Below are 23,509 nucleotides of genomic sequence, written 5' to 3'. Positions count from 1 at the left end.
AAAAAATTTTTTAAACTTACAGTAAGATGAAAATGAAGGCTCTTAGTGCACAAATTAGCCAATTCATGTAAGCACATCAACTACGGCAAGGTGACCTCCCCCTGATGGGTCCCTGCTCTACCGGACATAAGCCACTTCTGGGCCACCAGCCTACAATTTTGGACAAACATGTCACTACCAGGCTAAGCCTACAATTTATGGGCAGGTAGAGCTGATTGCGGCCACCTGCAAGGCCAATGGGAGGGGTGCAAGATCAGACTGGAGGCAGCTAGCATCCAGCAACTAAACAGTCAAAAAAACCAACCAGCACCTCCTAGTGTGAACACGTGCAAGCTGCAAAAACTGCACAATATAGACAAAATTTGTTTCTGTGTATTCACATGGCCTAGATTCATGCACATGTGCTGCTGTATTCTTATTGTTTATATTATGCAGCATGGAGGCTCAGTGGTTTGCTCTGCAGCCTTGCAGCGCTGGAGTCCTGGGTTCGAATCCCACCAAGGACAACATCTGCAAGGAGTTTGTTTGTTCTCCCCGTGTTTGCGTGGGTTTCCTCCCACATTCCAAAGACATACTGATAGGGAATTTAGATTGTGAGCCCCATCGGGGACAGTGATGATAATGTGTGCAAACTGTAAAGCGCTGCGGAATATGTTAGCGCTATATAAAGATTATTATTATTTATTATTTTTGCAGCTTGCACGTGTTCACACTAGGAGGTGCTGGTCGTTTTTTTGTCTATATTGATAGATTGATAGATAGATGGATAGATCATTAAGCATCAAATAAGACGTAAAGTAATTTGTAGAAATAGGCAGTGCTCAGCAGTCAGCACCACTCACATTGCGCTCTCTATTCATGTCAAATAAGATAATCTGCCATTTCTTAGGCCCTTTAACGAAACACAGGTTACACCTCTGTTACACGATCACTTGTATAGTAACAGAAGAGAATTAACAATGTTTGATCTATGGTAAATATTACATTGTGAATGGCCTGAGGTATATTTCTTAATTAAATTTGCAATAATCACATAACTCTATTATCTATCTATCTACAGTGTCTATATCTCTATCTATCTATCTATTTATCATCTATCTATCTCTATCTTTGTCTGTCTATATCTATATATACACACAGTAAGTCTCCTTTATTCACCAACCCCAGCTACGTTTCAGCTCTCTTTAGGGAGCTTTTCTCAAGCTTGTGAAAGGCTTCATAGAGAGAGAGCAGAAATATAGCTGGTGTTGGTGAATAAAGGAGACTTACTGTTTCACTATTTTGGATATGCTGCCTCCTTTTTATAAAACAAAATAATATGTCTGTACATTTCTCTATCTATCCATCCATCCATTTAGCATCTTCGCCAATTTAATTTATTGTTAGTCTACTTAAAACCTCACCATCCAACTCCACCCTGTCACTATGTTGTTCTAGAAAGACCATCTCTGCTGTCCACCTTCGCTCCAGTGTTACTACTCTGCCATGCAGCTCCTTATGCCTTGCTTCCTAAACCATCATGAATGTTTTATGGCTGATACTGGAGTTTACTGAAATTGTACCTAAAATGTTAAGTTTTGAGCAGAGTTATACAGTCATGGTTTATTAACAAATATTTTCAGTATTAAACAATGTTATATCTATCTATCTCATATCTCATATCTATCTATCTATCTATCTATCCATCCAATATATAGATAATATTTATCAATATATCTACCTTGCTATCCATCTAATATTTATCAATCTATCAATATATTTTGCTATCCTTGGAATATTTATTAATGTATCTTGCTATCCATATAATATTTATTAATCTATCCATCTATCTGTCTGTCTGTCTAGTTTGATCAGTAACTGGGCATGACATAAAACCTATAAGTATGTTTTTGATAAGGTGGTGTGTATTGTAATTGAGGGGTGTCACCAATAAGGCAACTACATACTGGTATAGGTACAGGATATATGACCTTCCATGATGCTACTCCTTATGACCTTGTCACTCATTCCAAATTCAGCTGATTACTCATATGCAGTGATATCAGATCTTACATCTTCAAATAAAAGATTGCAAGCTTACAACATTAGATATCCATATTTGAGTTTTATCCTCCTTGTCCTTCACCAAATGTAACCTTCATGCCCATGAAAGCAGTGAGACTGCAAGCTCTTGAGCACTGGAAAATCAGCTGAAGGTGATTTGGTCCTGACACAGCATCTTTCAACCTATGTTGTACTTTCAATGTATATCCAATATATCTGAAGTAGGAGTGCCCTCAGTGGCTAATCCCACTGCCCAAGCCACCCGTTACTAGTCTTTAACAGTCTTCATGCGTTTTTGGCAATGGAAATATGTATTCTCTTGAAGAGACACAAGGACAGAATAGAGGATTCTCTAAATCATAGTCTGAAAGCATACAGCCCCCGGTATTCCATCACAGTGATCATCATTTATCATGCACTTTGTCCGTTGATGGATTTCTAATGAAGAATATTTCATGCATTTTACCTTTCACCTCATCAGCATTCTGTCATGTGATATACAAGGCGCCCCTTATTCCAACGTCAAGTCACCTTGGAACCATATGTAAACATCTGAGAAACTAATGTGGCATTATTATCTCCCACTTGTATACATAATAACACATAAACATATATGTCCAACTAATGATTCCAATGAAAAACATCTGCAGGTCTTGCTAATTGACATGCTAAGGGTGCATATTGATAAGCCGCCATAACCATGGTAATATAAACCCCTTTCCTCTTTTGAAGACCTTCCAAACCGAGCATCTTTCTTCGACCATTTTGGATATATACCTCTCATTTCCTATTTCCTTTCTTCTGCAAAACCATAGACCCTATACATTATCCAAAAACATACCAAGGTCACACGTCTGATCTACCACCAGCCACACATATCAACAGTCATTGTCGAGCTGAGCACCAACCTTCAAAATTATAGGTGGCCACCAGAAGAAACTAATGCCATAATAATAATTAAAAAAGACTAAGATTGTCCAAGCGTTCAGGCTCAGCAATTTTTTTCAGCGCCCTACCCTTCTTGCCATCCATTTCCCCAGCATTCCAGGTCTCCACACCGGCGTTATGCGCTTGGCCAGAAACCTCATCTTGGCAGCAGAAACCAAGGATTTCGCGAACATTTAGACACGCAGAGAGGGTGAGTACGATGGCATTACACCAAAGTTGCGTTCACTTACCTAGCAGCATTCTTGATTACGTCTTATTGTTCCGTCTTCCCCTCCGAAATCGCTATCAGATTTTGCAGAGCGGCTGCATCCGCACGCAGATCTTTCTGGCTGCCCCTGATAGAGAGGCGACTGGCCTCCAATTTGTTCACCTTCCCAAATGATACACTTATACCTCAATTAAAAGCTTAATGCTCCAATGATCTCTGCCTGTAGGAGGTAAACAAGCGGCACTCTCTCCGCAGCCACTGGCCCTCGCTTTAACCCAATCACGGATGCAGAAATTACCTAGTGTAGCCTCTCCCAGCTGAGAGCTCTGCAAACCAAAAGATACAGTATTAACATACAAATCGGATGGGAGGTCTAAGGAGTTGGTAAGGAGGGGTGGGTAGAGGGAGAGAAGTCACAATGTACTTCTCATCGCCTCTCACACTGAGGGCATGCCAGTCTCCTTCACACTCATTTCCCTGGCACACTTTAGAAGATGGGTTACCACTGCATCATGCGCCATTCTGTGTCCTTCTAGGAGCTGGGACGCAAAGGTGAGAGAACGTCAACTCATCCATAGACTGTCAGCTCCGCCGATCGCCGGTAGACTTCTGCTATTGACTTTTTGTGTATTTATCTGTATGAAACAAATCCATCTTTTGCAAAATGTTATGCAAACACAGTTAAAAGGAAGGAACAAAGTGTGTTTCAGGCAAAGGCTGTTTGAAGTCTGATAAGATCCAATTATCCCGTCAGTCGAGCTTTTCGCTATCAATAGGGAAAGCTCAGGTTATATCTGATTATCATCCTCCGGGATAATACCGTGTACAGATTAGCTCTGAAATATTTTACATATTATAGCCTCTACCACTTTTGCTGGGGGATCTGTCCTGTAATCCACTACTCATTCTGTCAAATGTGATCAAACAAATCCCTGTGCAGACTGTGACGCTTGCCTCTTAGATTACAAGGTCCTCCGAAAATAGTTTGCTGTCATTAATATATGTAAAAATCCATTCTCTGTGCTGGATGTATGTATATATGGAATGGAAAAGGTCTAGAAATGTCTCGCACGGGGCGTAAATGTAAATGGAGGGCAGACATATATTTGTATGGTCCCAGGAGCAGCAGAAGTAGAGATGCAGGGTTAGAAGTCAAGGGTGAGATGAAAGTATAGACTGAAAAACGACTGGGTATACTAGAGATAACATTCTACTGGGAATATTTGTCTATGGTGGTAAAAATGACCAATTTTCATCTTTCTTCTTACCGTACTTAGCTCATAATTTGTCTTAGATGATAGCGGCAAATGCTTTATTAACCTTATATGTGTGGTACATTAGAAGGTTATTATATTTCCTATATTATGGAGAAAAATCAATATATCTATCTATATAAATCGATCTGTTTGATTAAAAAAAAAAATCTTAATGCTCACTTCCTCAATTTCTCGTAGTTGTCAAGATCTCTGCTTGCTGTCATTCAAAGGAAACCCTTATTCGGTATGATATTTTCTACGTTTGGAAAAAAATCTCTACTATTATGAAAAAAAAAAAAAAGTTAAATCTTTATGCTTCTATTTTTCTAAAATGTCCTTGCTTTTTAACATCTCTGCTTTCTGACATTTAAAATAAATCCTCATTGTTCGCTTCCTGGTGATGTGCTGGACCTAGATTGGTTTCCATTCATTTATCTGAGCTGTTTCTTGCTATGAGCCGGGGCATCAGTATGATTATTACATGGCACAAACAGTTTTTCTCTGCAGAGATAAACAGTGAAGGTTGGTATTGAATGACAGCAAGCGGAGATCTTAAAATCACAAGAAAATTAACTAGAAGATTCTATTACTCTTCATTAAACAATAAATGGCTTTATTTGCAGAAATCCATGATAGTTAGCATCTAGGGATTCACATAATTTGCAATACACTTTTACAATTAACTAAAAAAACATAATAAGCAAATGTCATTTATAATTTACTAGGATTGCACCAGTAGAAATTGTGATAAAATGCAAAAAAAAAAAAAAATCAAAGGACTTCCGAAAAAATCTCCCTGTGTGTCCCTTGCCAAACAGACAAAATACGTTTAAGAGATAAAACTTTACATTGAGGGAATCTGGTTTAACGCAATAATTTTTAATATAATAATTTATTCTTTCTAAAACTAAAAGCTGCTAGACACTTTCCTAGGACTTTCCTCCTTCTCTATCTGAAGCTCTGCATCCAATGAGATACTACTTTTCTTTATACTAGTAAAACGTGACACCTGTATGAGACGTGCCCACTGATTCGTTGGTTGTGAGCCTATCACTGTGAATATTCAGGCGCGCCACTTATGAAAATAGCAGATCTACATTTTTTTTTTTTTTAGATTAAAACAAATTTTCCCAATGGAATATGATACACTGTAAATAATACTTTTTAATTCTTAAGAAAAAAATATGAATGAAATATATAAATATGTTACAGAAAGGGGAATAATACATGTAAAAAAAGAAAACTATGATTTATATTCTATACATTATTACAAAATGTATAATGAATCCAATTTTCAACCACATTTTGTACATTTTAAGAAAACGCTTGGTTTGAAAATCGTTGTTAATATCTAAAATATTTTGTATAATATATAGAATATTTGAATGTACAAAAATAGGATCAGAGGAAAAAACAGTAAAAAAATATAATTTTTTTTGCTTAAACACAAAGAACATCTACTTGATTTTTTTCTTTCTCTCTTTAAGAAAAAAAAATACAAAACGAACCGTACATCTGTCCCAATCTTTCTAGCAATAATTAATTGTAATAACCCCTCATCATCGCCCCGACTGGGAGGCAATTCAGTCTATTCAGTCTCCTTTCTGTGTTCTCCAGCCTTCCTTCATCCCGTATTATCTTTTTTTTCCCCCCTCAAAGTGCCTGATTGATATCATTTTATAAAATGATGGTCATTAATAACATGTGACAAAACTTATGGGAAAAAGGGGAAATAAACATCAGATTTGTGAGATTTTTCTTAATGAAAAGAAGTAATAATCTCTTACATTGTAATGTATTGTGTGTAGGTAAGGCAAGCCATGATTGTCATTAGGGATATGAAATGTAATGTGATTCTTACATTCTAGTAATCATTTATATATTTATATTACTAGGATCTGGAGAGAATAGGAATATTTTTTTTGTTCCTTTTATGTGTGTGTAAATATATATATATATATATATATATATATATATATACACTATATATGTATCGTATATCTATATATATATATATATATATATATATATATACACACACACTGTATATGTATTATATATGTATTGTATATCTATATATCTATCTATATATATATATATATATATATATATATATATATATACACACGTGTGTACATACATAGGGGCATAGTGTTACCATTTTCACAATGTGCTATCTTGATTTTATTTTGCAGGTAAATATCATGATATTTGATTTAAATTACTAATATATAGCCATCTGGACTCTATCACATCACTTTAGACCATTCTGACATGAGATTGGATGTAGGCATTGCTTGCAGACCTCATCTACTGTGGGATGCACCCAGGTGCCAAGTGCATCCAGCATGCAGTAAGCCCTTTAAATTGACTCCATCCCATGCATGTTACCCTCATTTACATAAGAATGACCCCATTCACATGGCCCTGTCCCAGCAGACTACTGCGGGGGTCACCTTGCAAAGCGTCATGATCATCCTATTATATGCACCACTTGTTTTCACAGGATCCTATTCTCTATGGGACAATGGACATTACAGATCATTAAATACTATTAAAGTGAATTATTGGACTATAATGGATTTCGCAGCTTGCTGAGTAAACCCATAAGATGAAGGAGAAAGTCTTGGGGAGAAGTTGAATCTACCCCTTGGTTCGTACAGATAAAGCCACATCAGCCTGTTCGGGCAACTAGCTGATGTTCATTTTACTTTTATATACACAATGGAAGCAACTACGGCATTTTCACGTTGTAGGTTTTTGGTCACAAATCCTGTTTAGTTGTAATATTTCCATTTTGTTAAGAGTAATGGCAGATAACAGGGAACAATAGAATGAATTCAACTGGAGATAAATTAGCAATAGATGTAACATTTCCTCCAGTATTTTGTTCATCACTGCAGGATTGTTACAAATCATCCGAGCATGCTGAAAACAAAAAGATTAAATGGAACAATGCAAATTGTTTTGTGCTGCTCCACCATGGATATCAGCTACATAGTCTGAGTTTTCATAGATGTCCTACCAAATACATGTCATAATCACACAATTTCAAGTTCTTAACAAAATATAAAAAACACTACAAATATTATAAAAACTAAAAAAGAACCAAAACTCAACTTCTCCTTAACCCTTTAGTGACAGAGCCAATTTTGTACTTAGCGACCAAGCCAATTTTTACAATTCTGACCACTGTCATTTTATGAGGGTATAGTGCTGGAACACTTCAATGGATCCCACTGATTCTGAGACTTTTTTCATGACATATTGTATGTACTTCATGTTAGTGGTTAAATTTATTTGCTATGACTTGCGTTTATTTCTGAAAAAAAAACACCGAAATTTGGCAAAAATTTTTGCAATTTTCAAACTTTTAATTTTTGTGCCCTTAAATCGGAGAGTCATATCACACAAGATAGTTAATAAATAACATTTTCTACATGTCTACTTTACATTAGCACAATTTTGGAAAGGATTTTTTTTTGTTATGAAGTTATAAGGGTTAAAAGTTGACCAACGAGGGAGGGACCACCTCACGTTTGAAGCGAGTTTGGGAGGTCAATATGACAGAAAATACCCCAAAGTGACACCATTCTAAAACCTGCATCCCTCAAGGTGCTCAAAATAACATTCAAGAAGTGTGTTAACGCTTCAGGTGCTTCACAAGGACTAAAGCAATGTGGAAGGAAAAATGAACAATTTACTTTTTCACCAAAAATTTACTTTGGAACCAAACTTTTCTATTTTCACAAGGGTATCAGGAGAAAAAGGACCACAAAATTTGTTGTGCAATTTCTCCTGAGTACGCCAATACCCCGTATGTGGGGGAAAGCCACTGTTTGGGTACATGGTAGGGCTCAGAATGGATGAAGCACCTTTTGACTATATGAATGCAAAATTGGCTGGAATCAAAGGCGGGCACCATGTTGTGTTTGGAGATCCCTGATGTACCTAAACAGAGGAAACCCCCAATTCTATCTCCAACCCTAACACAACCCTACCCCTGACCCAAATCCCAACTCTAACCTTAACCCCAACACCCCAACTATATCCCCATCACAACAGTACAACTGTATCCCCAACACAACCCTAACACCAACACAATCCTAACCACAACAGAACCCTAACCACAACTCAATCCTATCTCCAACCCCACAACTGTAACCCTAACCGTAACCCTAACACAACCCTAACTCCAACACAACCCAAACCCCAACCCTAACCCTAGCCCTAACCTTAACCCTAGCCCAAACTCTAACCCAACTCTAACCTTAGCCCCAACCCTAACCCTAGCCCCAACCCTAACCCTAACTCCAACCCTAACCCTAATGGAAAAACGAAGAAATATACATTTTTTAATTTAATTATTTTTATCTAACTAAAGGGGTGATAATGGGGAGGGGGTTGATTTACTATTTTTTATTTTGATCACTGTGATAGGGTCTATCAAAGTGATCAAAATGAACCAATAGGAAAAATCTCCTATTGTTGCCGGGTGCCAGCTGGCAGATCTCGGCATTGCACATGTGCCCACCATCTTCTTCCCTGAAGAAGACGCTGGGGGACAGAGCTGGAGGGTCCAAGGACTCTGGAGGTATCGGGGGGGCTTGGGAGGGAACCCCATTGCTAGATCATATCAGATTAGATAGAAATAACCGGAAAATTTGACCTTTTTTTGTGATCGCAAGACTGGGGACAATAAAAACAGACCCACATCATGTTCTCTGGGGTCTCAGCAACCCCGAGTCACGAGACCCCAGAGATTTTCTGACGCTGAGGGCGCTATACCCATATTTCTCAGCGCCGTTAAAAAGTGGCGCTGAGAAAAAAGTACCCTTAACTGCCGCCATTAAAAGGCATATCGGCGGTTAAGGGGCTAATCTCTCCCCCAGCAATCCAGCATGTTTTTGTAGTCCCCCCAGTTTGTTGTTTAAAGGGAACCTGTCATCATGAAAATGCAGTCCAATCTGTAGGCACCATGTTATTATATATATACTGCTCAAAAAAATAAAGGGAACACTAAGATACCACATCGTAGATATCACTAAATGAAATATCGCAGCTGCAAATCTTTATTCATTACATAGTGGCATGCGCTGAGTACAATAAAACATAAAAATGAGCAATGTAAATCAAAATTAATATCCCACGGAGGTCTGGATTTTGAAGGATACTCAAAATCAAAGTGAAAAATCAAATTACAGGCAGATCCAACTTCAGTGGAAATGCCTCAAGACAAGGAAATAATGCTCAGTAGTGTGTGTGGCCTCCTCGTGCCTGTTTGACCTCCCTATGACACCTGGGCATGCTCCTGGACAGTCTGTGGTGCAACATGACGTTGGTGGATGGAGCGAGACATGATGTCCCAGATTTGCTCAATCGGATTCAGGTCTGGGGAACGGGCGGGCCAGTCCATAGCTTCAATGCCTTCATCATGCAGAAACTGCTGACACACTCCAGTCACATGACGTCTGGCATTGTCTTGCATTAGGAGGAGCCCAGGGCCAACCGCACCAGCATATGGTCTCACAAGGGGTCTGAGGATCTCATCTCAGTACCTAATGGCAGTCAGGCTACCTCTGGCGAGCACATGGAGGGCTGTGTGGCCCTCCAAAGAAATCCTACCCACACCACTACTGAACCACGGCCAAATCGGTCATGCTGAAGGATGTTGCAGGCAGATCGCTCTCCACGGCATCTCCAGACTCTGTCATGTCTGTCACATGTGCTCAGTGTGACCCTGCTTTCATCTGTGAAGAGCACAGGGCGCTAGTGGCGAATTTGCCAATCCTGGTGTTCTGTGGCAAATGCCAAACGTCCTGCACGGTGTTGGGCTGTGAGAACAAGCCCCATCTGTGGACGTTGGGCCCTCAGACCATCCTCATGGAGTTGGTTTCTAACCGTTGTGCAAACACATGCACATTTGTGGCCTACTGGAGGTAATTTTTCAGGGCTCTTGCAGTGCTCCTCCTGTTCCTCCTTGCACAAAGGCTGAGGTAGCGGTCCTGCTGTTGGGTTGTTGCCCTCCTACGGCCCCATCAACGTCTCCTGGTGTACTGGCCTGTCTCCTGGTAGCGCCTCCAGCCTCTGGACACTACGCTGACAGACACAGCAAACCTTCTTGCCACAGCTCTCATTGATGTGCCATCCTGGATGAGCTGCACTACCTGAGTCACTTGTGTGGGTTGTAGAGTCCGTCTCATGCTACCACGAGTGTGAAAGCACAATCAACATTCAAAAGTGACCAAAACATCAGCCAGAAAGCATTGGTACTGAGATGTGGTCTGTGGTCCCCACCTGCAGAACCACTCCTTTATTGAGGGTGTCTTGATAATTGCCAATAATTTCCATCTGTTGTCTATTCCATTTGCACAACAGCATGTGAAATTGATTGTCAATCAGTGTTGCTTCCTAAGTGGACAGTTTGATTTCACAGAAGTTTGATTTACTAGGAGTTATATTCTGTTGTTTAAGTGTTCCCTATATTTTATTGAGCAGTGTATATACTGTATATAGTTTTGTTAGACAAGATTCAATATAACTTGTATTTTAACTATTTAAGCCTTTGCTTTTGGGTTTCTGGTCCAGTGGGTGGTCCTATCAGTGACTGTAACTCCCTCTGTATGCACTCAGTATGCTGTCAGTCAGTGATAGGACCACTGGACCAGAAACCCACAAGCAAAGGTTTAAACACATATTATATTGAATCTTGTCTCACAAAATGTAATATAAATCTGCTCAACCCCCCTTGCTCTGTAATACAATGCATGAAGATTGGACTGCATTTTCATTTTGACTGGTTCCCTTAAAGCGACAAGTATGTGACTGCTGCAGCCAATCATTGCCCACAGCAGTACCATTCCATACTGTTTCCTTTTCAACTTGAAGCTTTTTTTTTTTTCAAATAAGTTGGATAACCATAAAAGGGAACTTGTGATGTTCTGAAACACAATTTACATGAAGATTAGGGTTATGACAGCTATCTCTGCATGCAGTCATACAGGGAAGGTTGTCAATCAATGAATAGGACCGCCCACAATGCATGAATCACTAGACCACCTGCTAGTCTAATATGTATAAATATAGTATAAAATACCCACTGGTATGCTTGTTTACATAGTTGCAATGAAAAAAATATGCTTTGTTTACATAACATTTCTCTTATTGCTGTAACGATGCCTGAAGTTAGAAAAAAGCTAGAAATACAACTAAAGTACATATTGTTCAAGACAGACTGTCATTCCATTGGGAAATCAGATTACAGATGCCTATTGGAGTCCATCAAGCAAGATGAGAAGCAGAGTGAGATACAGACACACAGTGTAGCTTCTGAAAAGTGATAGATTTAAGGTACTGCACACTAAGCGATATAGCTAGCAATATCGCTATAACTTGTGACGTTATAGCGATATTCCTAGCGATATCGCTGTGTCTGATACTTACCTCCGACCGCTCCCCCGCTGGTTATCGCTGATCGCGAGAGAACATCCAGGACCGTTTCTCGTCGTCAGCTTCCTGCGGCGCTTCCTGTGGAGAGACGAGCGACGAGCGTGGAGCCGGGTGGGAGGACACAGGATCGCCTAGTGTGACAGGTAAGTAGCGACCCCCGTCCCCTGCGATGTCGCTGGTGAGATCTGCCTGTGTGGCAGCTCACTAGCGACCACTTAGCGATGCACCAGCGATCCTGACCGCGTCATATCCCTGGTCGGGATCACTGGTACATCGATAAGTGTGACAGTAACTTTACAAGAAGTATCATTTCTCCTTGCGGAGAATGACATGCTAACCATGTCGAGGTGAGGAGACTTAAAGCCGCAATGCTCCTCTGGGAAATATGCTAATTATGCAAATTGTCTCTTCAGAGAGGAAGAGGACTAGAACTCTAGTGCCACCTATTGGAGGTAGCAATCCTAAAAGTCAATGTTGACCCTTTAACGAGCCTAGTTACATGACTTAGGATAAAAGCCAAGCCAGAATCTCCATTTGCAGACACTGTTTTGGGGTACTGCCCCTCATCAGTGCAAAGTGGGAGATCTGAAGTGGGAGATCTGGTTTGGCCTTTACAGCTACACTGCTCAGTACTGCTGTATAAGATTCTCTATGTTGCTGTTGCTTTTGAACATGTGCTACTGAAAATCACAGACAGAGCCTACAGAGAGGAAAACTGGAGAAAATGCAGGCTACAAGTCATATAAAGGCCAAATATAGTGTCATTGCTCACATATACACATAGAACAGCTATTCTGAAAATTCATCTGAAACAACAGGTAAGAGTTAAATGATTTTTTACTATGTATTAAAATAATTGCATTGTTAAGAAACTTTATATCGCTATGATATATATCATACATTTTAAAGGGAGCTTGTTATAGCCGTAAACTCTTTTTCCTTTGAATATAGGGTTAATCTGCAGGTAATTAGTGTTAAAATCCTGCTTTCCTGCCTTACTGGAGCAGTGGCTACAGTGAGAAAACTTATATCCTCCCTGCGGCCACTAGTTTCCAGTCATAGGGATAGTACAGGGATCAGTTACCACTGACTATACTGTGGGTGCGGCTATGATCACTCCCCTACACTTTGACAGTATGCTTTACAACATGTGTGTAGAGCAGGCTGTGAATAAAAAAGACTCGGCAGAGTGATTGCATTAGCAGTGACTATAGCCATAACCGTTCCCTGTATCCCATCTATGAGTGAGCAGCCGCTGGGAAGACATAAGTTCATTTTCATCCTACAACTGCTGCTCCAGTAAGACAGGGTAGACATTATTTTAATGCTATTAACCTTCAGATTAACCCTAATCTTCATGTAAATTGTGTTTCAGAACATCACAGGTTCCCTTTTATGCTTAGAAACCCGATGTGTACCTTGGTTACCAGCTCCCTGCACCAGCGCGCTGGTAACTAAGGTACACAGTGGGTAACTAAGCGACGTGCGTCGCTTGTTACCCTCCTGTCGCAGGTGCTGATCGCTGGTGAAGCTGCCTGTTTGACAGCTCACCAGCGATCATGTAGCAACACACCAGCGATCCTGACAAGTTCATATCGTTGTCGGGATCGCTGGTAAGTTGCTATGTGTGACGGGGCCCTTAGAGATGAGACAGAAAGAGGAGGCTTCCTTTGTTACCCTACTGCCATGCAATCGTGTAGTGCTTATGGGTTCTAAATATTGCTCCTAGGTCTGCCATCTGATTAGTCCTGCTAAATACTGTCAATGGCTGGGTGAAAAAAAAGTGCTTGGCATCAACTGCAATGCGAAAATAATTTAGTGTATTATAGGAGCAGGCTCATACATGTTCCCAGAAGTAAAAAAAAGAAAGTTAAGAAAGTTAATTAACTGTAAAAATCGTTTTGATCATATTAAAAATGGAAAAATATAAAACATACGCTTTAATTGTATAGTGCTGGGTCTGTAAGGCTCTGCAAAAAAATACAAAGAAGACTGGCACTATTTTTGTTCACCTCTACTTCCAAAACATGACAGACAAAAAATCTTATATATCGCAAAATGCTACAAAAGAAAATGTCAAGTTACCCCACAAAAACAAACCCTCATGTAAGTTTTAAATACATTATATGTAATCCAAAATGATGTCAAAAGCAATCTATACTGTAAAAAAAATGTCCTCCGACAGCTATGTCAATGGAAAAATAAGAACTTTATGGCTTTCTAGTATGGGTGATAAAAAATATATTGTCGCATCCTGATAAATAAAATGTCCTCATGGGGTTGAACGGCTTGAGATATATCACTCAAAAGTCTTAGATGTCTCGATTGTGTAGACTGTGAGCCCTCGCGGGCAGTGTCCCCTCTCCTCCTGTACTTGTGTGTGTCTTGTATTGCTCATGTATATTGTACTTGTCTATGTATGCCCCTTTTCACATGTAAAGCGCCATGGAATAAATGGCGCTATAAAAATGTATAATAATAATAATAATTGTCGCCTATGCCTCACCAAATGTTAGAAAAATCTGATTACTATGCCCCTGCATTTTCTGACAGAAAGATATTTAGATCTTAGAACCTGTGACTGGAACTGTGCAATTCACTTCAAAGGGACTGTAATATACAGTATATACATAAAAGAATGTCTACAATGGAATTTATCAAGGCAAAATTCTTAATAATTTTTCGTACTTGCTATACACAGAATTTTCTCCCCACATTGGAGGAGTGAGGACTTCGGTATTACAATAGGAATGTTTTAATGGTTAATAAAGAAAATGAAAAGCTGGTATGGTTGGATCTGGCCACAGAAAGTCGGATGTGGCAGCAGATGGATGAGCAGTTATCTCTGAAAGGCATCCATGTGCTTAGCACTGTGATGTTGATGGAGCTGTCCTGTGTGATTGTCCACAGGGGAGCTATCTACACTCATTTACCCCAGAGGTCTATTGACTGCTCCCTGTGCTTTCTCAGATTTCAGTTTCAATTAGCCACAAGGCAATCTCACTGTGAAACAATGCTAATATTGTTTAAGCCACCCTGGCTGAAAAATCAATGCAACTTTCAAAGATGCTGCCATGATGAGGTCCCTCAAAAGAAATCTGATGGGATCAATTTCTTCAGTCTCTTATGCTTATCAAAGAAAAAAGATATACATGTCTGTTATTTGATTTTTTATGGCACTATAGGGGGTTTTACACTAAGCGATATCGCTAGCAATATCGCTAAAACGTCACTGGTTTTGTGACGTTATAGCGATATTGCTAGCGATATCGCTATGTGTGATACTTACCAGCGACCGGCTCCCCCGCTGTCCATCGCTGATCGCGCGAGAATGTCCAGCTCCATTTCTCGTCGGGCGCTTCCTGCTGTGACGACGAGCGACGCTGGACGCGGACGGGAGGACGTCAGGATCGCTGTGTGTGAAAGGCGAGTATCGTGTGCTGCGTCGCTGCTGCATCGCTGTGAGATCTTTCTGTATGAAAGCTCACTAGCGATCATTTAGCGATGCACCAGCGATCCTGACCGGGTCGGATCGCTGGTCGGATCGCTGGTGCATCGCTAAATGTAAAAGGGCCTTAAGACTATGGGTATGGGTATAAAAAGTTAAGTGGGACCAACAAGCCGACATGTACATGTCTCAAACCCTAATATTTGATTGCGAAATCAGTGAGTGCACCATTGTTTCCTCTGTTCTGTCCACCAGAACTCAAAACATGGGTAATCCGCAGCTAGCTGGTAGACATTTCTAAGAGACTAAACTTCCAAAATGTAAAACCTAAGGAAAGTAATGGAAGCAGTATCCATGTACACAGTCCATTAATTCACACACTGTAGCGTTTCAGCTATGATAAGAGAGCTGGAACGTTCCGATGAATTCATAAATGGACTGCTTACATTGAGTGCTGCTTCCATCTTCTTTCATTAACCATTCAGCCTTGTCTCTGGAAAAAGTTGAAGGATTACTATTATTTACTAGTTACAATTTAATGAGCAATCCATTTTTATTATATGTCGATGATTGACTTACATGGTTTATTATTGTTATTAGAGACGAGGGATAATCCCATCTAACATTTAGCTAATGGGCACATTTTGTATTATGCAGTCATAGATATGTGATGTATATAAAATAGAAGAGACAGATACACAGATTCATATTTTAATAATTTTGGGGGTTTATGAGAGATTGTTAGGGTATATGTGCTCAATGGAACATACACACACAGCACACAAAACAATTTTAGTCTATGTGCAAATGCACATGGGTGATTTTCTACACCGATCTCAGGTTCACATTGAAAAAATCTCAGCATATGTTGGTCAAGGTCTGGTGTACAGACCAAACCAGGGCGTATAAATAGTAGGCATCTCCCGTATTATCTATCATGCAGATAAATGCATGGAGCTCCAGACGGAGCCAGTGATGTGTGCAATTTGCAGGCATGATTGGTCTGTGAAATTCAGTGTTTGTGTAAGAGGAAGCAGTGATACCCCTGAAGATCCCTTGTGGGATGTGACCATAGTGAGGAAAGACTGCCATCTGCTGGCCAGACGCAATCAGGAGGATCAGCTTTGAGTGCTGGACCTGGTCAGGTGATTCACAGGACATAGTCCGGAGATATAAAAACCATGCATGCCAAATCAAAGACAGATTTTGCGCCGAGAGAGAATAGCCGACGCGGACCAGACTACGTTCAGGAAGACTGCACTGGTCAAGACCAGAACCTGTGCCCTACGCCGGACTATACCCGGAGACCAGACATCGCCTGTCAAGAGCTGAGTCCCAGTCCTCCCCTCTCCATGACCAACAGACATTTGCCTATGGTCAAGCAGCGAAGATCCACACGGAGACGACGACTAGAGATTGCAGAGGGACACCGCGAGTGAGCAGGGCTGTCGCTTCCAGTTTTAACATACAGTACCAGAGTTGACCGGGGTCAGGACAACAGGTTGGAAGGGAGCCGGTTGGTGCGTGGGAGGCTGAACACTTTTTAATAGACTTTGTCAGAAAGACTTGTGGCCTAGCGGGAAAACCCGGTGACCCCCGCTAGGGCCAGAGTTAAAGAGAGAGCCTACATATGACTCCCGTGAATGGGCGTACCACAGTCATGAAGAGGACATTAGTATTATAAAGTGAAGAACTTTTGTTGCTATTTCACTCATATCATTATTTGGTTTATTGTTTGATTTGCCTTGTTATTAGATTACTGTAAATTACTATTGTATTTAAACAGAATTATATCATTCACTGACTGTTCTTGCCTTGTGTTATCTGTTCGTTGCATCCAGTGAGCTGCATTACACTTTTCTGAACTCAACATTAGTCTGGAGCGATAAATGCATCATCCTGAAACAGTCAGTCTTGTAGAGGTCCTGCAGAAAACAAAGGTGTTATTCTCCTGCTGAAGAGTTCAATTTTCAGCTCCTGACATGCAGAAGCTGCCTCCTACTCACCACCCACTAAATATGGAGGCAGATCTTAGCAAACTTTCGTCTTAATGCAGACATGGTAGAGGTGGTAGTCTTCTGCTGTAGCCAGTTGTATTACAGCCATACACAATAGAGTGAGGAGGAAGAGGGGGCATGACTGATTTCTTGGACACATACACAAGATGTCTTAAGTTTAAATTGTAGTGTAAGATAAATCAGTATCAAATAAAAGGAGGAATATATGGGATGTTTTTAAACTTTTTTTCTGTTTGGAATGCTTTAAACCCTTTCTCGACATGCGCCATACATAAACTGCTCTGCGGGAGATGCGTTCCCACAAAGAGAAGTATATGTACGGCAGCACGATCACGCAGCCTCACGCTGACTCCCCAAAGCAACGCCCACGATCGGTGCTAACCCCTCTGATGCCGCTGTCAGTAGTGAAAGCAACATAGAGGGGCATCGCGCAGGGAGGAGGCTCCCTGAACATTTCCATCAGGACAACGCAATGAGATCGCATTGTCCTGATGGTCTTCATGGAGACCCCTGGCCCAAGATGGAGGCGGGGTCCTTCCGGGTCCTGCAAGGAAGGTGGCTTGTGAGCGCCTGCTCAGCAGGCACTGGCATTCCTCCTTCCCTGCTTGTCAGATCCTGATCTGATGCTCTGCTGTGCAGAGTATCAGATCAGCGATCTGATGTAGTACAGTGATGTCCAATACTGGGACAATGTAAAACAGCTAAAAAAAAATATTAAAAAGTGTGATAATATATTTTTAAAAATAAATCGCTAAACAAAGAAAAAAAAAGAAAGAAATATTTTTCCAATAAATACATTTATGTAAATAAAAAAAACAATAAAAGTACACATACTTGGTATTGCCGCATCCGTAATGACCCGTTCTGAGAAACTGTCCCAGTATTTTACACCTTCAGTGAGCACCGTAAAAAAATGAATAAAAAAAAAAAGAGATAAAAAACAATGCTTTATCATCATACGGCTGAACAAAAAGTGCAATAAAACCTGATCAAAACAACGGATGTACATAAAAATGGTACCGCTGAAAATGTCATCTTGTCCCACAAAAAACAAGCCACAATACAGCTCTATCAGCATAAAAATAAAAAAGTTATAGCTCTCAGAATAAAGCAACGCTAAAATAATTATTTTTTCTATAAATAGTTTTTAGTGTGTAAAAGAGTAAAAAAATATAAATGAGGTATTGCTGTAATTGTATTGACCCGAAGAATAAAGCTGCCTTACTATAAAAAACAAAAAACAATTCCTGAATTGCTGGTTTTTGTTCATTCTGTCTCCCAAAAATTGGAATAGAAAGCGATCAAAAAATGTAATTTGCCCAAAAATGGTACCAATAAAAACATCAGCTCGTCCCACAATAAAACAAGCCCTGACATGACTCTGTTGGACAAAATATGAAAAACTTATATCTCTCTATATATGGTGATGCAAAAAGTAGTTTTCGCAATAAAAAGCATCTTTAATGTGTGACAGCAGCCAAACATAAAAATCCGATCTAAATCTTGTATTGCTGTAACCGCACAGACCCGAAGAATAGTCGCCTAATCACTTATACTGCACGAGGAACGGCATAAAAAATAAATAAAACCAATTCTTCATATGCTGTTGATTTTTCCATTCTGCCTCCCAAAGATCGCAGTAAGGCTCGGCGCACATTTATCCTGCGCTCTGCGCTGAGTGCTTCCACCGGGGTTTCCGTGTAAATATCTAAAATACGTGATTCAGACAGAACCCCCGGCGGAAAATTCCCCATAATGATGCAGATGGAGGCACTGTGGACGCCATAGGACCTGTGATCCGGAAGTGTCCGTCTTTTAAAGATTGCATAAAAGTGCTGTCAGCCACAGTTTTGTGCACATCTGAAAAGTAGGACGCCGCTGAACAGAGGCCAGACGTAGTCCAGATTAACTCTGCTGCCTCATTATAGTGAATGGATCCATCGGGGGTTTCATCTGTCACATCACTCAGAGATTTAGATGTAAACCCCAATGTAAATGCTCAGAGTATAGCACCAGATAAATATGATCATAAATGCTATGTAAAATATCCCCAATAAGGCTGTGTGCCCACGTAAGCGTTTTTTTCACATTTTTAAGCGTTGTTTCCCTGCAAAAACGCTTACAAAACGCATATATTAAGCATCCCATTCTTATAATGCATTCCGCAATTTTTGTGCACATGATGAGTTTTTTCCCGCAAAAAAAACGCATCGTGGAAAAAAACGCAGCATGTTCATTAATTTTGCGAAAAAAAAACTCATTTCCAACTACATTCTATGAGAATGTGGATGCTCCGGAAAAAAACGTGTAAAAACGCAAAAAAAAAATGCGTTTTTCCTGGGAAGGAGTCCGGTTTTTAGTCAGGAATTTTCTGCATATGTGGGCACATAGCCTAAAAGCTTCAACTCAATCCACAAAAAAGCAAGCCCTCACTCTGGTCTGTCATCTGTTAACGGAAATATAGGGGCTTCCATGTTACTCGTAGCACAAAGGCACTGGAAAAGCAAAATGGCTCCTTGCCCCCCCTAAGAAATTCAGCAAATTATCAGCTCCCAAATCCCAATGCCCCCCCTTCCTTCTGAGCCCCAGTGTGCCTAAACCACATTTAACGCCCACATGTTTGGCATTTCCGTAGTGATGAGAGCCTGCCTAATTTACAGGTACGTGTCTCCAGAACCCCATCAACTGCTGCAGCTGCTGCACCACCTCACCATGCAGCTCCTTAAGCTCATTGGTGAGAGTCTGGAGCAGTTGGGCAAAGGCTTGCATTTGGGCCATGGCTCACCAGAAAAAATGTGAAGGTCTGTGTTAATGTCACTGAGTGACTGACCAGTGCGACACGACCCAACGATTGGTCGGTCACCAAACAGCAAAACAAAAAACACACCAGGGGAAACTTTAAGAACGGTGGGCTGTTGTGAGTTCATTCTCTGGTTCACCAGTTGTGAGTTCTCCTTCCGGACTCCCTCTGGTGGTAACAGGAGGTAGTGAGGCTGATTTGATCGGTGGAGATCTGCCACCTGAGAATGAGGATGACGATTGGACCTCAGGAATCTCATATTGGATTTAAGACAGCCGACGCCCTATTCAGTTACTGGTGATTCCTTCAGGATTGTCAGCTCTTGGTTTTCAGCTCTGTTCCAGTCATCTAAAGCTAAGTTTGTCTGCTAATGTTCACACTTGATTTTGTTGGTCTATTCAGTTTTTTGTGTGGTCAGCCAGCCCCGGCTGGGGGCTGTGCTGAATGTCCACTCTTATGTATTAGTATTTTGGCAATTTGCTTTTTGTCCCTTACTAGTTTGGCCTCTTTTTGCTCTGTCTCAGAATATTTCAGAGTGCTGATATAGTGGGAGAAGTCTAGTGACTTCAGGGTTAATTTTGCTATCAGAAGTGTTGGACATTATTTTTGAGGGTTTTTTGCAGGTTGCAGACAGTGTCTTTCCTTTCCTTTCCTTTCTAGTTAGCTTGGGCCCCATCATTTGCTCAGCCTATTTTCCAGCCTGTGTTTGTGCTTTCATCTTGTTTCACCGTCAATACATGTGTGGGGGCTATCTATTCCTTTGGGGTCTGCTCTGGGGCAGTTAGTTTTCCCCTTTTCATGCTTCAGACTTATTTAGTCCTTCGGCTGTGATGAAACGTCTAGGAACATCGTAGGTACGCTCCACGGCTGCTGCTCGTTGTGTGGTAGGATCAGGGATCTGCAATCTGCATAGTTACCAACCTGTTATGATTGAGTCACCGTAGGAGGCAAAAACATAAATGCTAGCTAAGTCCTGAAAACCAGAGAAGTTGGCAACTATCAGATTGCAGACCCCTGAACCTATCAACACAACTAGCAGTAGCCGTGGGAGGTTCCTACGATGACCTAGGCCCCTCGATCACAGCCAGAGAGATACATAGGCCTAAAGAAGGAAAGGGGAAAACTAACTGCCCCAGAGCAGACCCCAAAGCAATAGGCAGCCCCCCACATATAATGACGGTGAAGCAAGATGAAAACACTTACACAGAAAGAAAGACAGGCTGAGCAAAGACGGGGCCCAAAAACTACCTAGATAGGAACGGATAGGAAGGCTGCTGTCTGCAATCTGCCAAAACCCTATCAGAGACAAAAGCCAACAAGCTGATATAAAAATGGCCCTGAAGCAACTAAGCTTCAAAAACTAAATCAGCACTCAGGTACTTTCAGAAGACAGAGCTCACGGAACACTGCACACTCCAGCAGGGAGTGGCAGAATCCAAAAAGCAAGAAAAACAAAAACAAATCTTAAATGCAAAAAGGCAAAACAGAAAACTTAGCTTTAGGAGAGCAGGAATCAGACTGGTTTCCAAGAGTCCACAGAGAAATCACCCGCAGGGCAGAAAGGGCGTAGGCTGCCTTAAATCCAGTCAGTGACTCCACTCAGCCAATCGTCTTCATTAGTCCCAGGTGTCTGATAATCAGGCTCACTACCTTCCTTCACTAGAATAGGGAGTTCACCAGGCCTCAGTGACGGAGGGGAAAATGAACTCACAACACCAACCTCTCTGGTTTTCTGTGGCTTGCTTTGCTTTTTTCTCCTCAGTGACCCATTCATAACAGTGGGCCCTGTCGTTGAGGAACGGGGAAAATGGACACCTCCTGCACTCACCTGAGATTGTGCCCTGATCTTACTAACGTCCCTATACAGGTTCTTTCAACCTGTCGCCGAGCAGGATACCTAAGCCCTCGCTTGCCCTGCCCCTATCCCTAAGTAGGGAATTGGCAAGTGAGGACACTGGTCCCACCACTGCACTAAGACAACACAAGGTAAGGATAGACAGACAACAAAAGGAACAGGGTAACAAAAATACAACACTTAGCTTTCTGCTGTAAAGCACTGCACAACAGGATAACAACACCAGACTCACCATAAACAGCTGAGGCACCACTGCTCCCAGCAAGCTCCTTTGCACCACTGCTCCCAGCAAGCTCCTTCTCCCAGCTAGATTGCTGTAGCATGAACTCTAGCACCGACGGTCAGCTGATGCATCAGGCGAACTTTTGAAGGAAGGTGGGAGTGGTCATCACCTGCATCAGCAAACTCAGCAGCAATGTAATTACACCAGCGGCCACCGAGGGACAAAACTGACATTGACCCCCGATAACCCGAAAGGAAAAAAGTTTTAATATGAAACGCCAGATCTGCCACAGATACAAAAATGGATTGTGACAATTAATTCCCATAGGGGTATAATTTTCAAAATGGGTCCCTTGAGGGAGAATTCTGCTTTTCTAGCACTTAAGGGCTCTGTATATGGTGTAGGAAAATGTGCGCTCCAGGTGGCAAATAGCACTGAGTCCCACTTGAGTCTCTCCGTATGGCTAAGCAGTACTGTACAGCCACATATGGGGTATTTCTATATTCAGCAAAAATTGTGGGACAAATTTTGGTGCCATTTTTACCGTTTTCCCAATATGAAAATGTAAAAATTGGGGCTAACACAATTTAGGTGGTAAAAATGTAAATTCATTTCTCTTCACTGCCCAATGGTATAAAATTCCGTGACCCACATGTGGTGTCAATATTCAGTGGGTATGGAAAGAAAAATACTGGTGAATGAGGAGATGCCTCAGTGACTAGTGGTGATGTCATTCATTCTGCGTTTCCTCACAGTCTGAACTCTGGTGACCTCTGTGGTGAACTGTGGTGATCTGCTATGAAGACACTGAGCTTGAATTGCCATGACCTCTTCACTGGCATTTTTCCCTGGTACAGAGGTCATCACAGTTCAGGCTGTGAGGGAGCGCAGACTCAGTGACGTCACCGCTAGTCACTGAGGCTGTGCTGGTAGCATCTCCTCATTCACCAGTGTTTTTCAGCCGGGACAGTCGCATCTTAGCACTGTCCAGGTTGAAAAATGTATATCCCCAGATATGGATTACTGCGTGGCACACTACGACGGCCAGGTATGGTATATTGTTGCTTTTTTATTTTATATTCATTACAGGAGATCGAGGGTTTCACATGGATTAGGTGTGGTTGTAAGTATGGTTTAATTAATATAAGCTAGAAAATCCAGCGCATAAGCTTCAAGGAAATACCTTTATTGGATCACGGTGAGTAGAGCAGGATAAAAAACATCAAGATAGTCGCAGCCATCTGAGAAAAATCATTAAAAA

At 41.1% G+C, this 23,509-nt stretch overlaps 1 protein-coding gene across 5 annotated transcripts in view; it reads right to left on the bottom strand.

Annotated features, from left to right (window-relative positions):
* Positions 1-23,509, bottom strand: part of LOC141086380 (zinc finger protein 385C-like) — a 453,285-nt gene that overhangs the window by 176,905 nt on the left and 252,871 nt on the right. Inside the window, exon 1 of one of the 5 annotated variants that reach the window (XM_073572362.1) lies at positions 3,222-3,602. The exons of the other annotated variants lie outside the window; for them this stretch is intronic. Coding sequence (XP_073428463.1) covers positions 3,222-3,231 — 10 coding nt within the window. The 5' untranslated portion in view covers positions 3,232-3,602. Of the gene's footprint in view, positions 1-3,221; positions 3,603-23,509 lie in introns of those variants that run through there. 5 annotated transcript variants of the gene reach the window in all.

This window comes from Dendrobates tinctorius, unplaced genomic scaffold (assembly GCF_039654945.1).
Source record: "Dendrobates tinctorius isolate UK_male_01 unplaced genomic scaffold, ASM3965494v1 ptg000032l, whole genome shotgun sequence".
NCBI lineage: Eukaryota > Metazoa > Chordata > Amphibia > Anura > Dendrobatidae > Dendrobates > Dendrobates tinctorius.
Note: the sequence above shows the minus strand (reverse complement) of the source record. Positions and strands in the feature narration are given on the sequence as shown.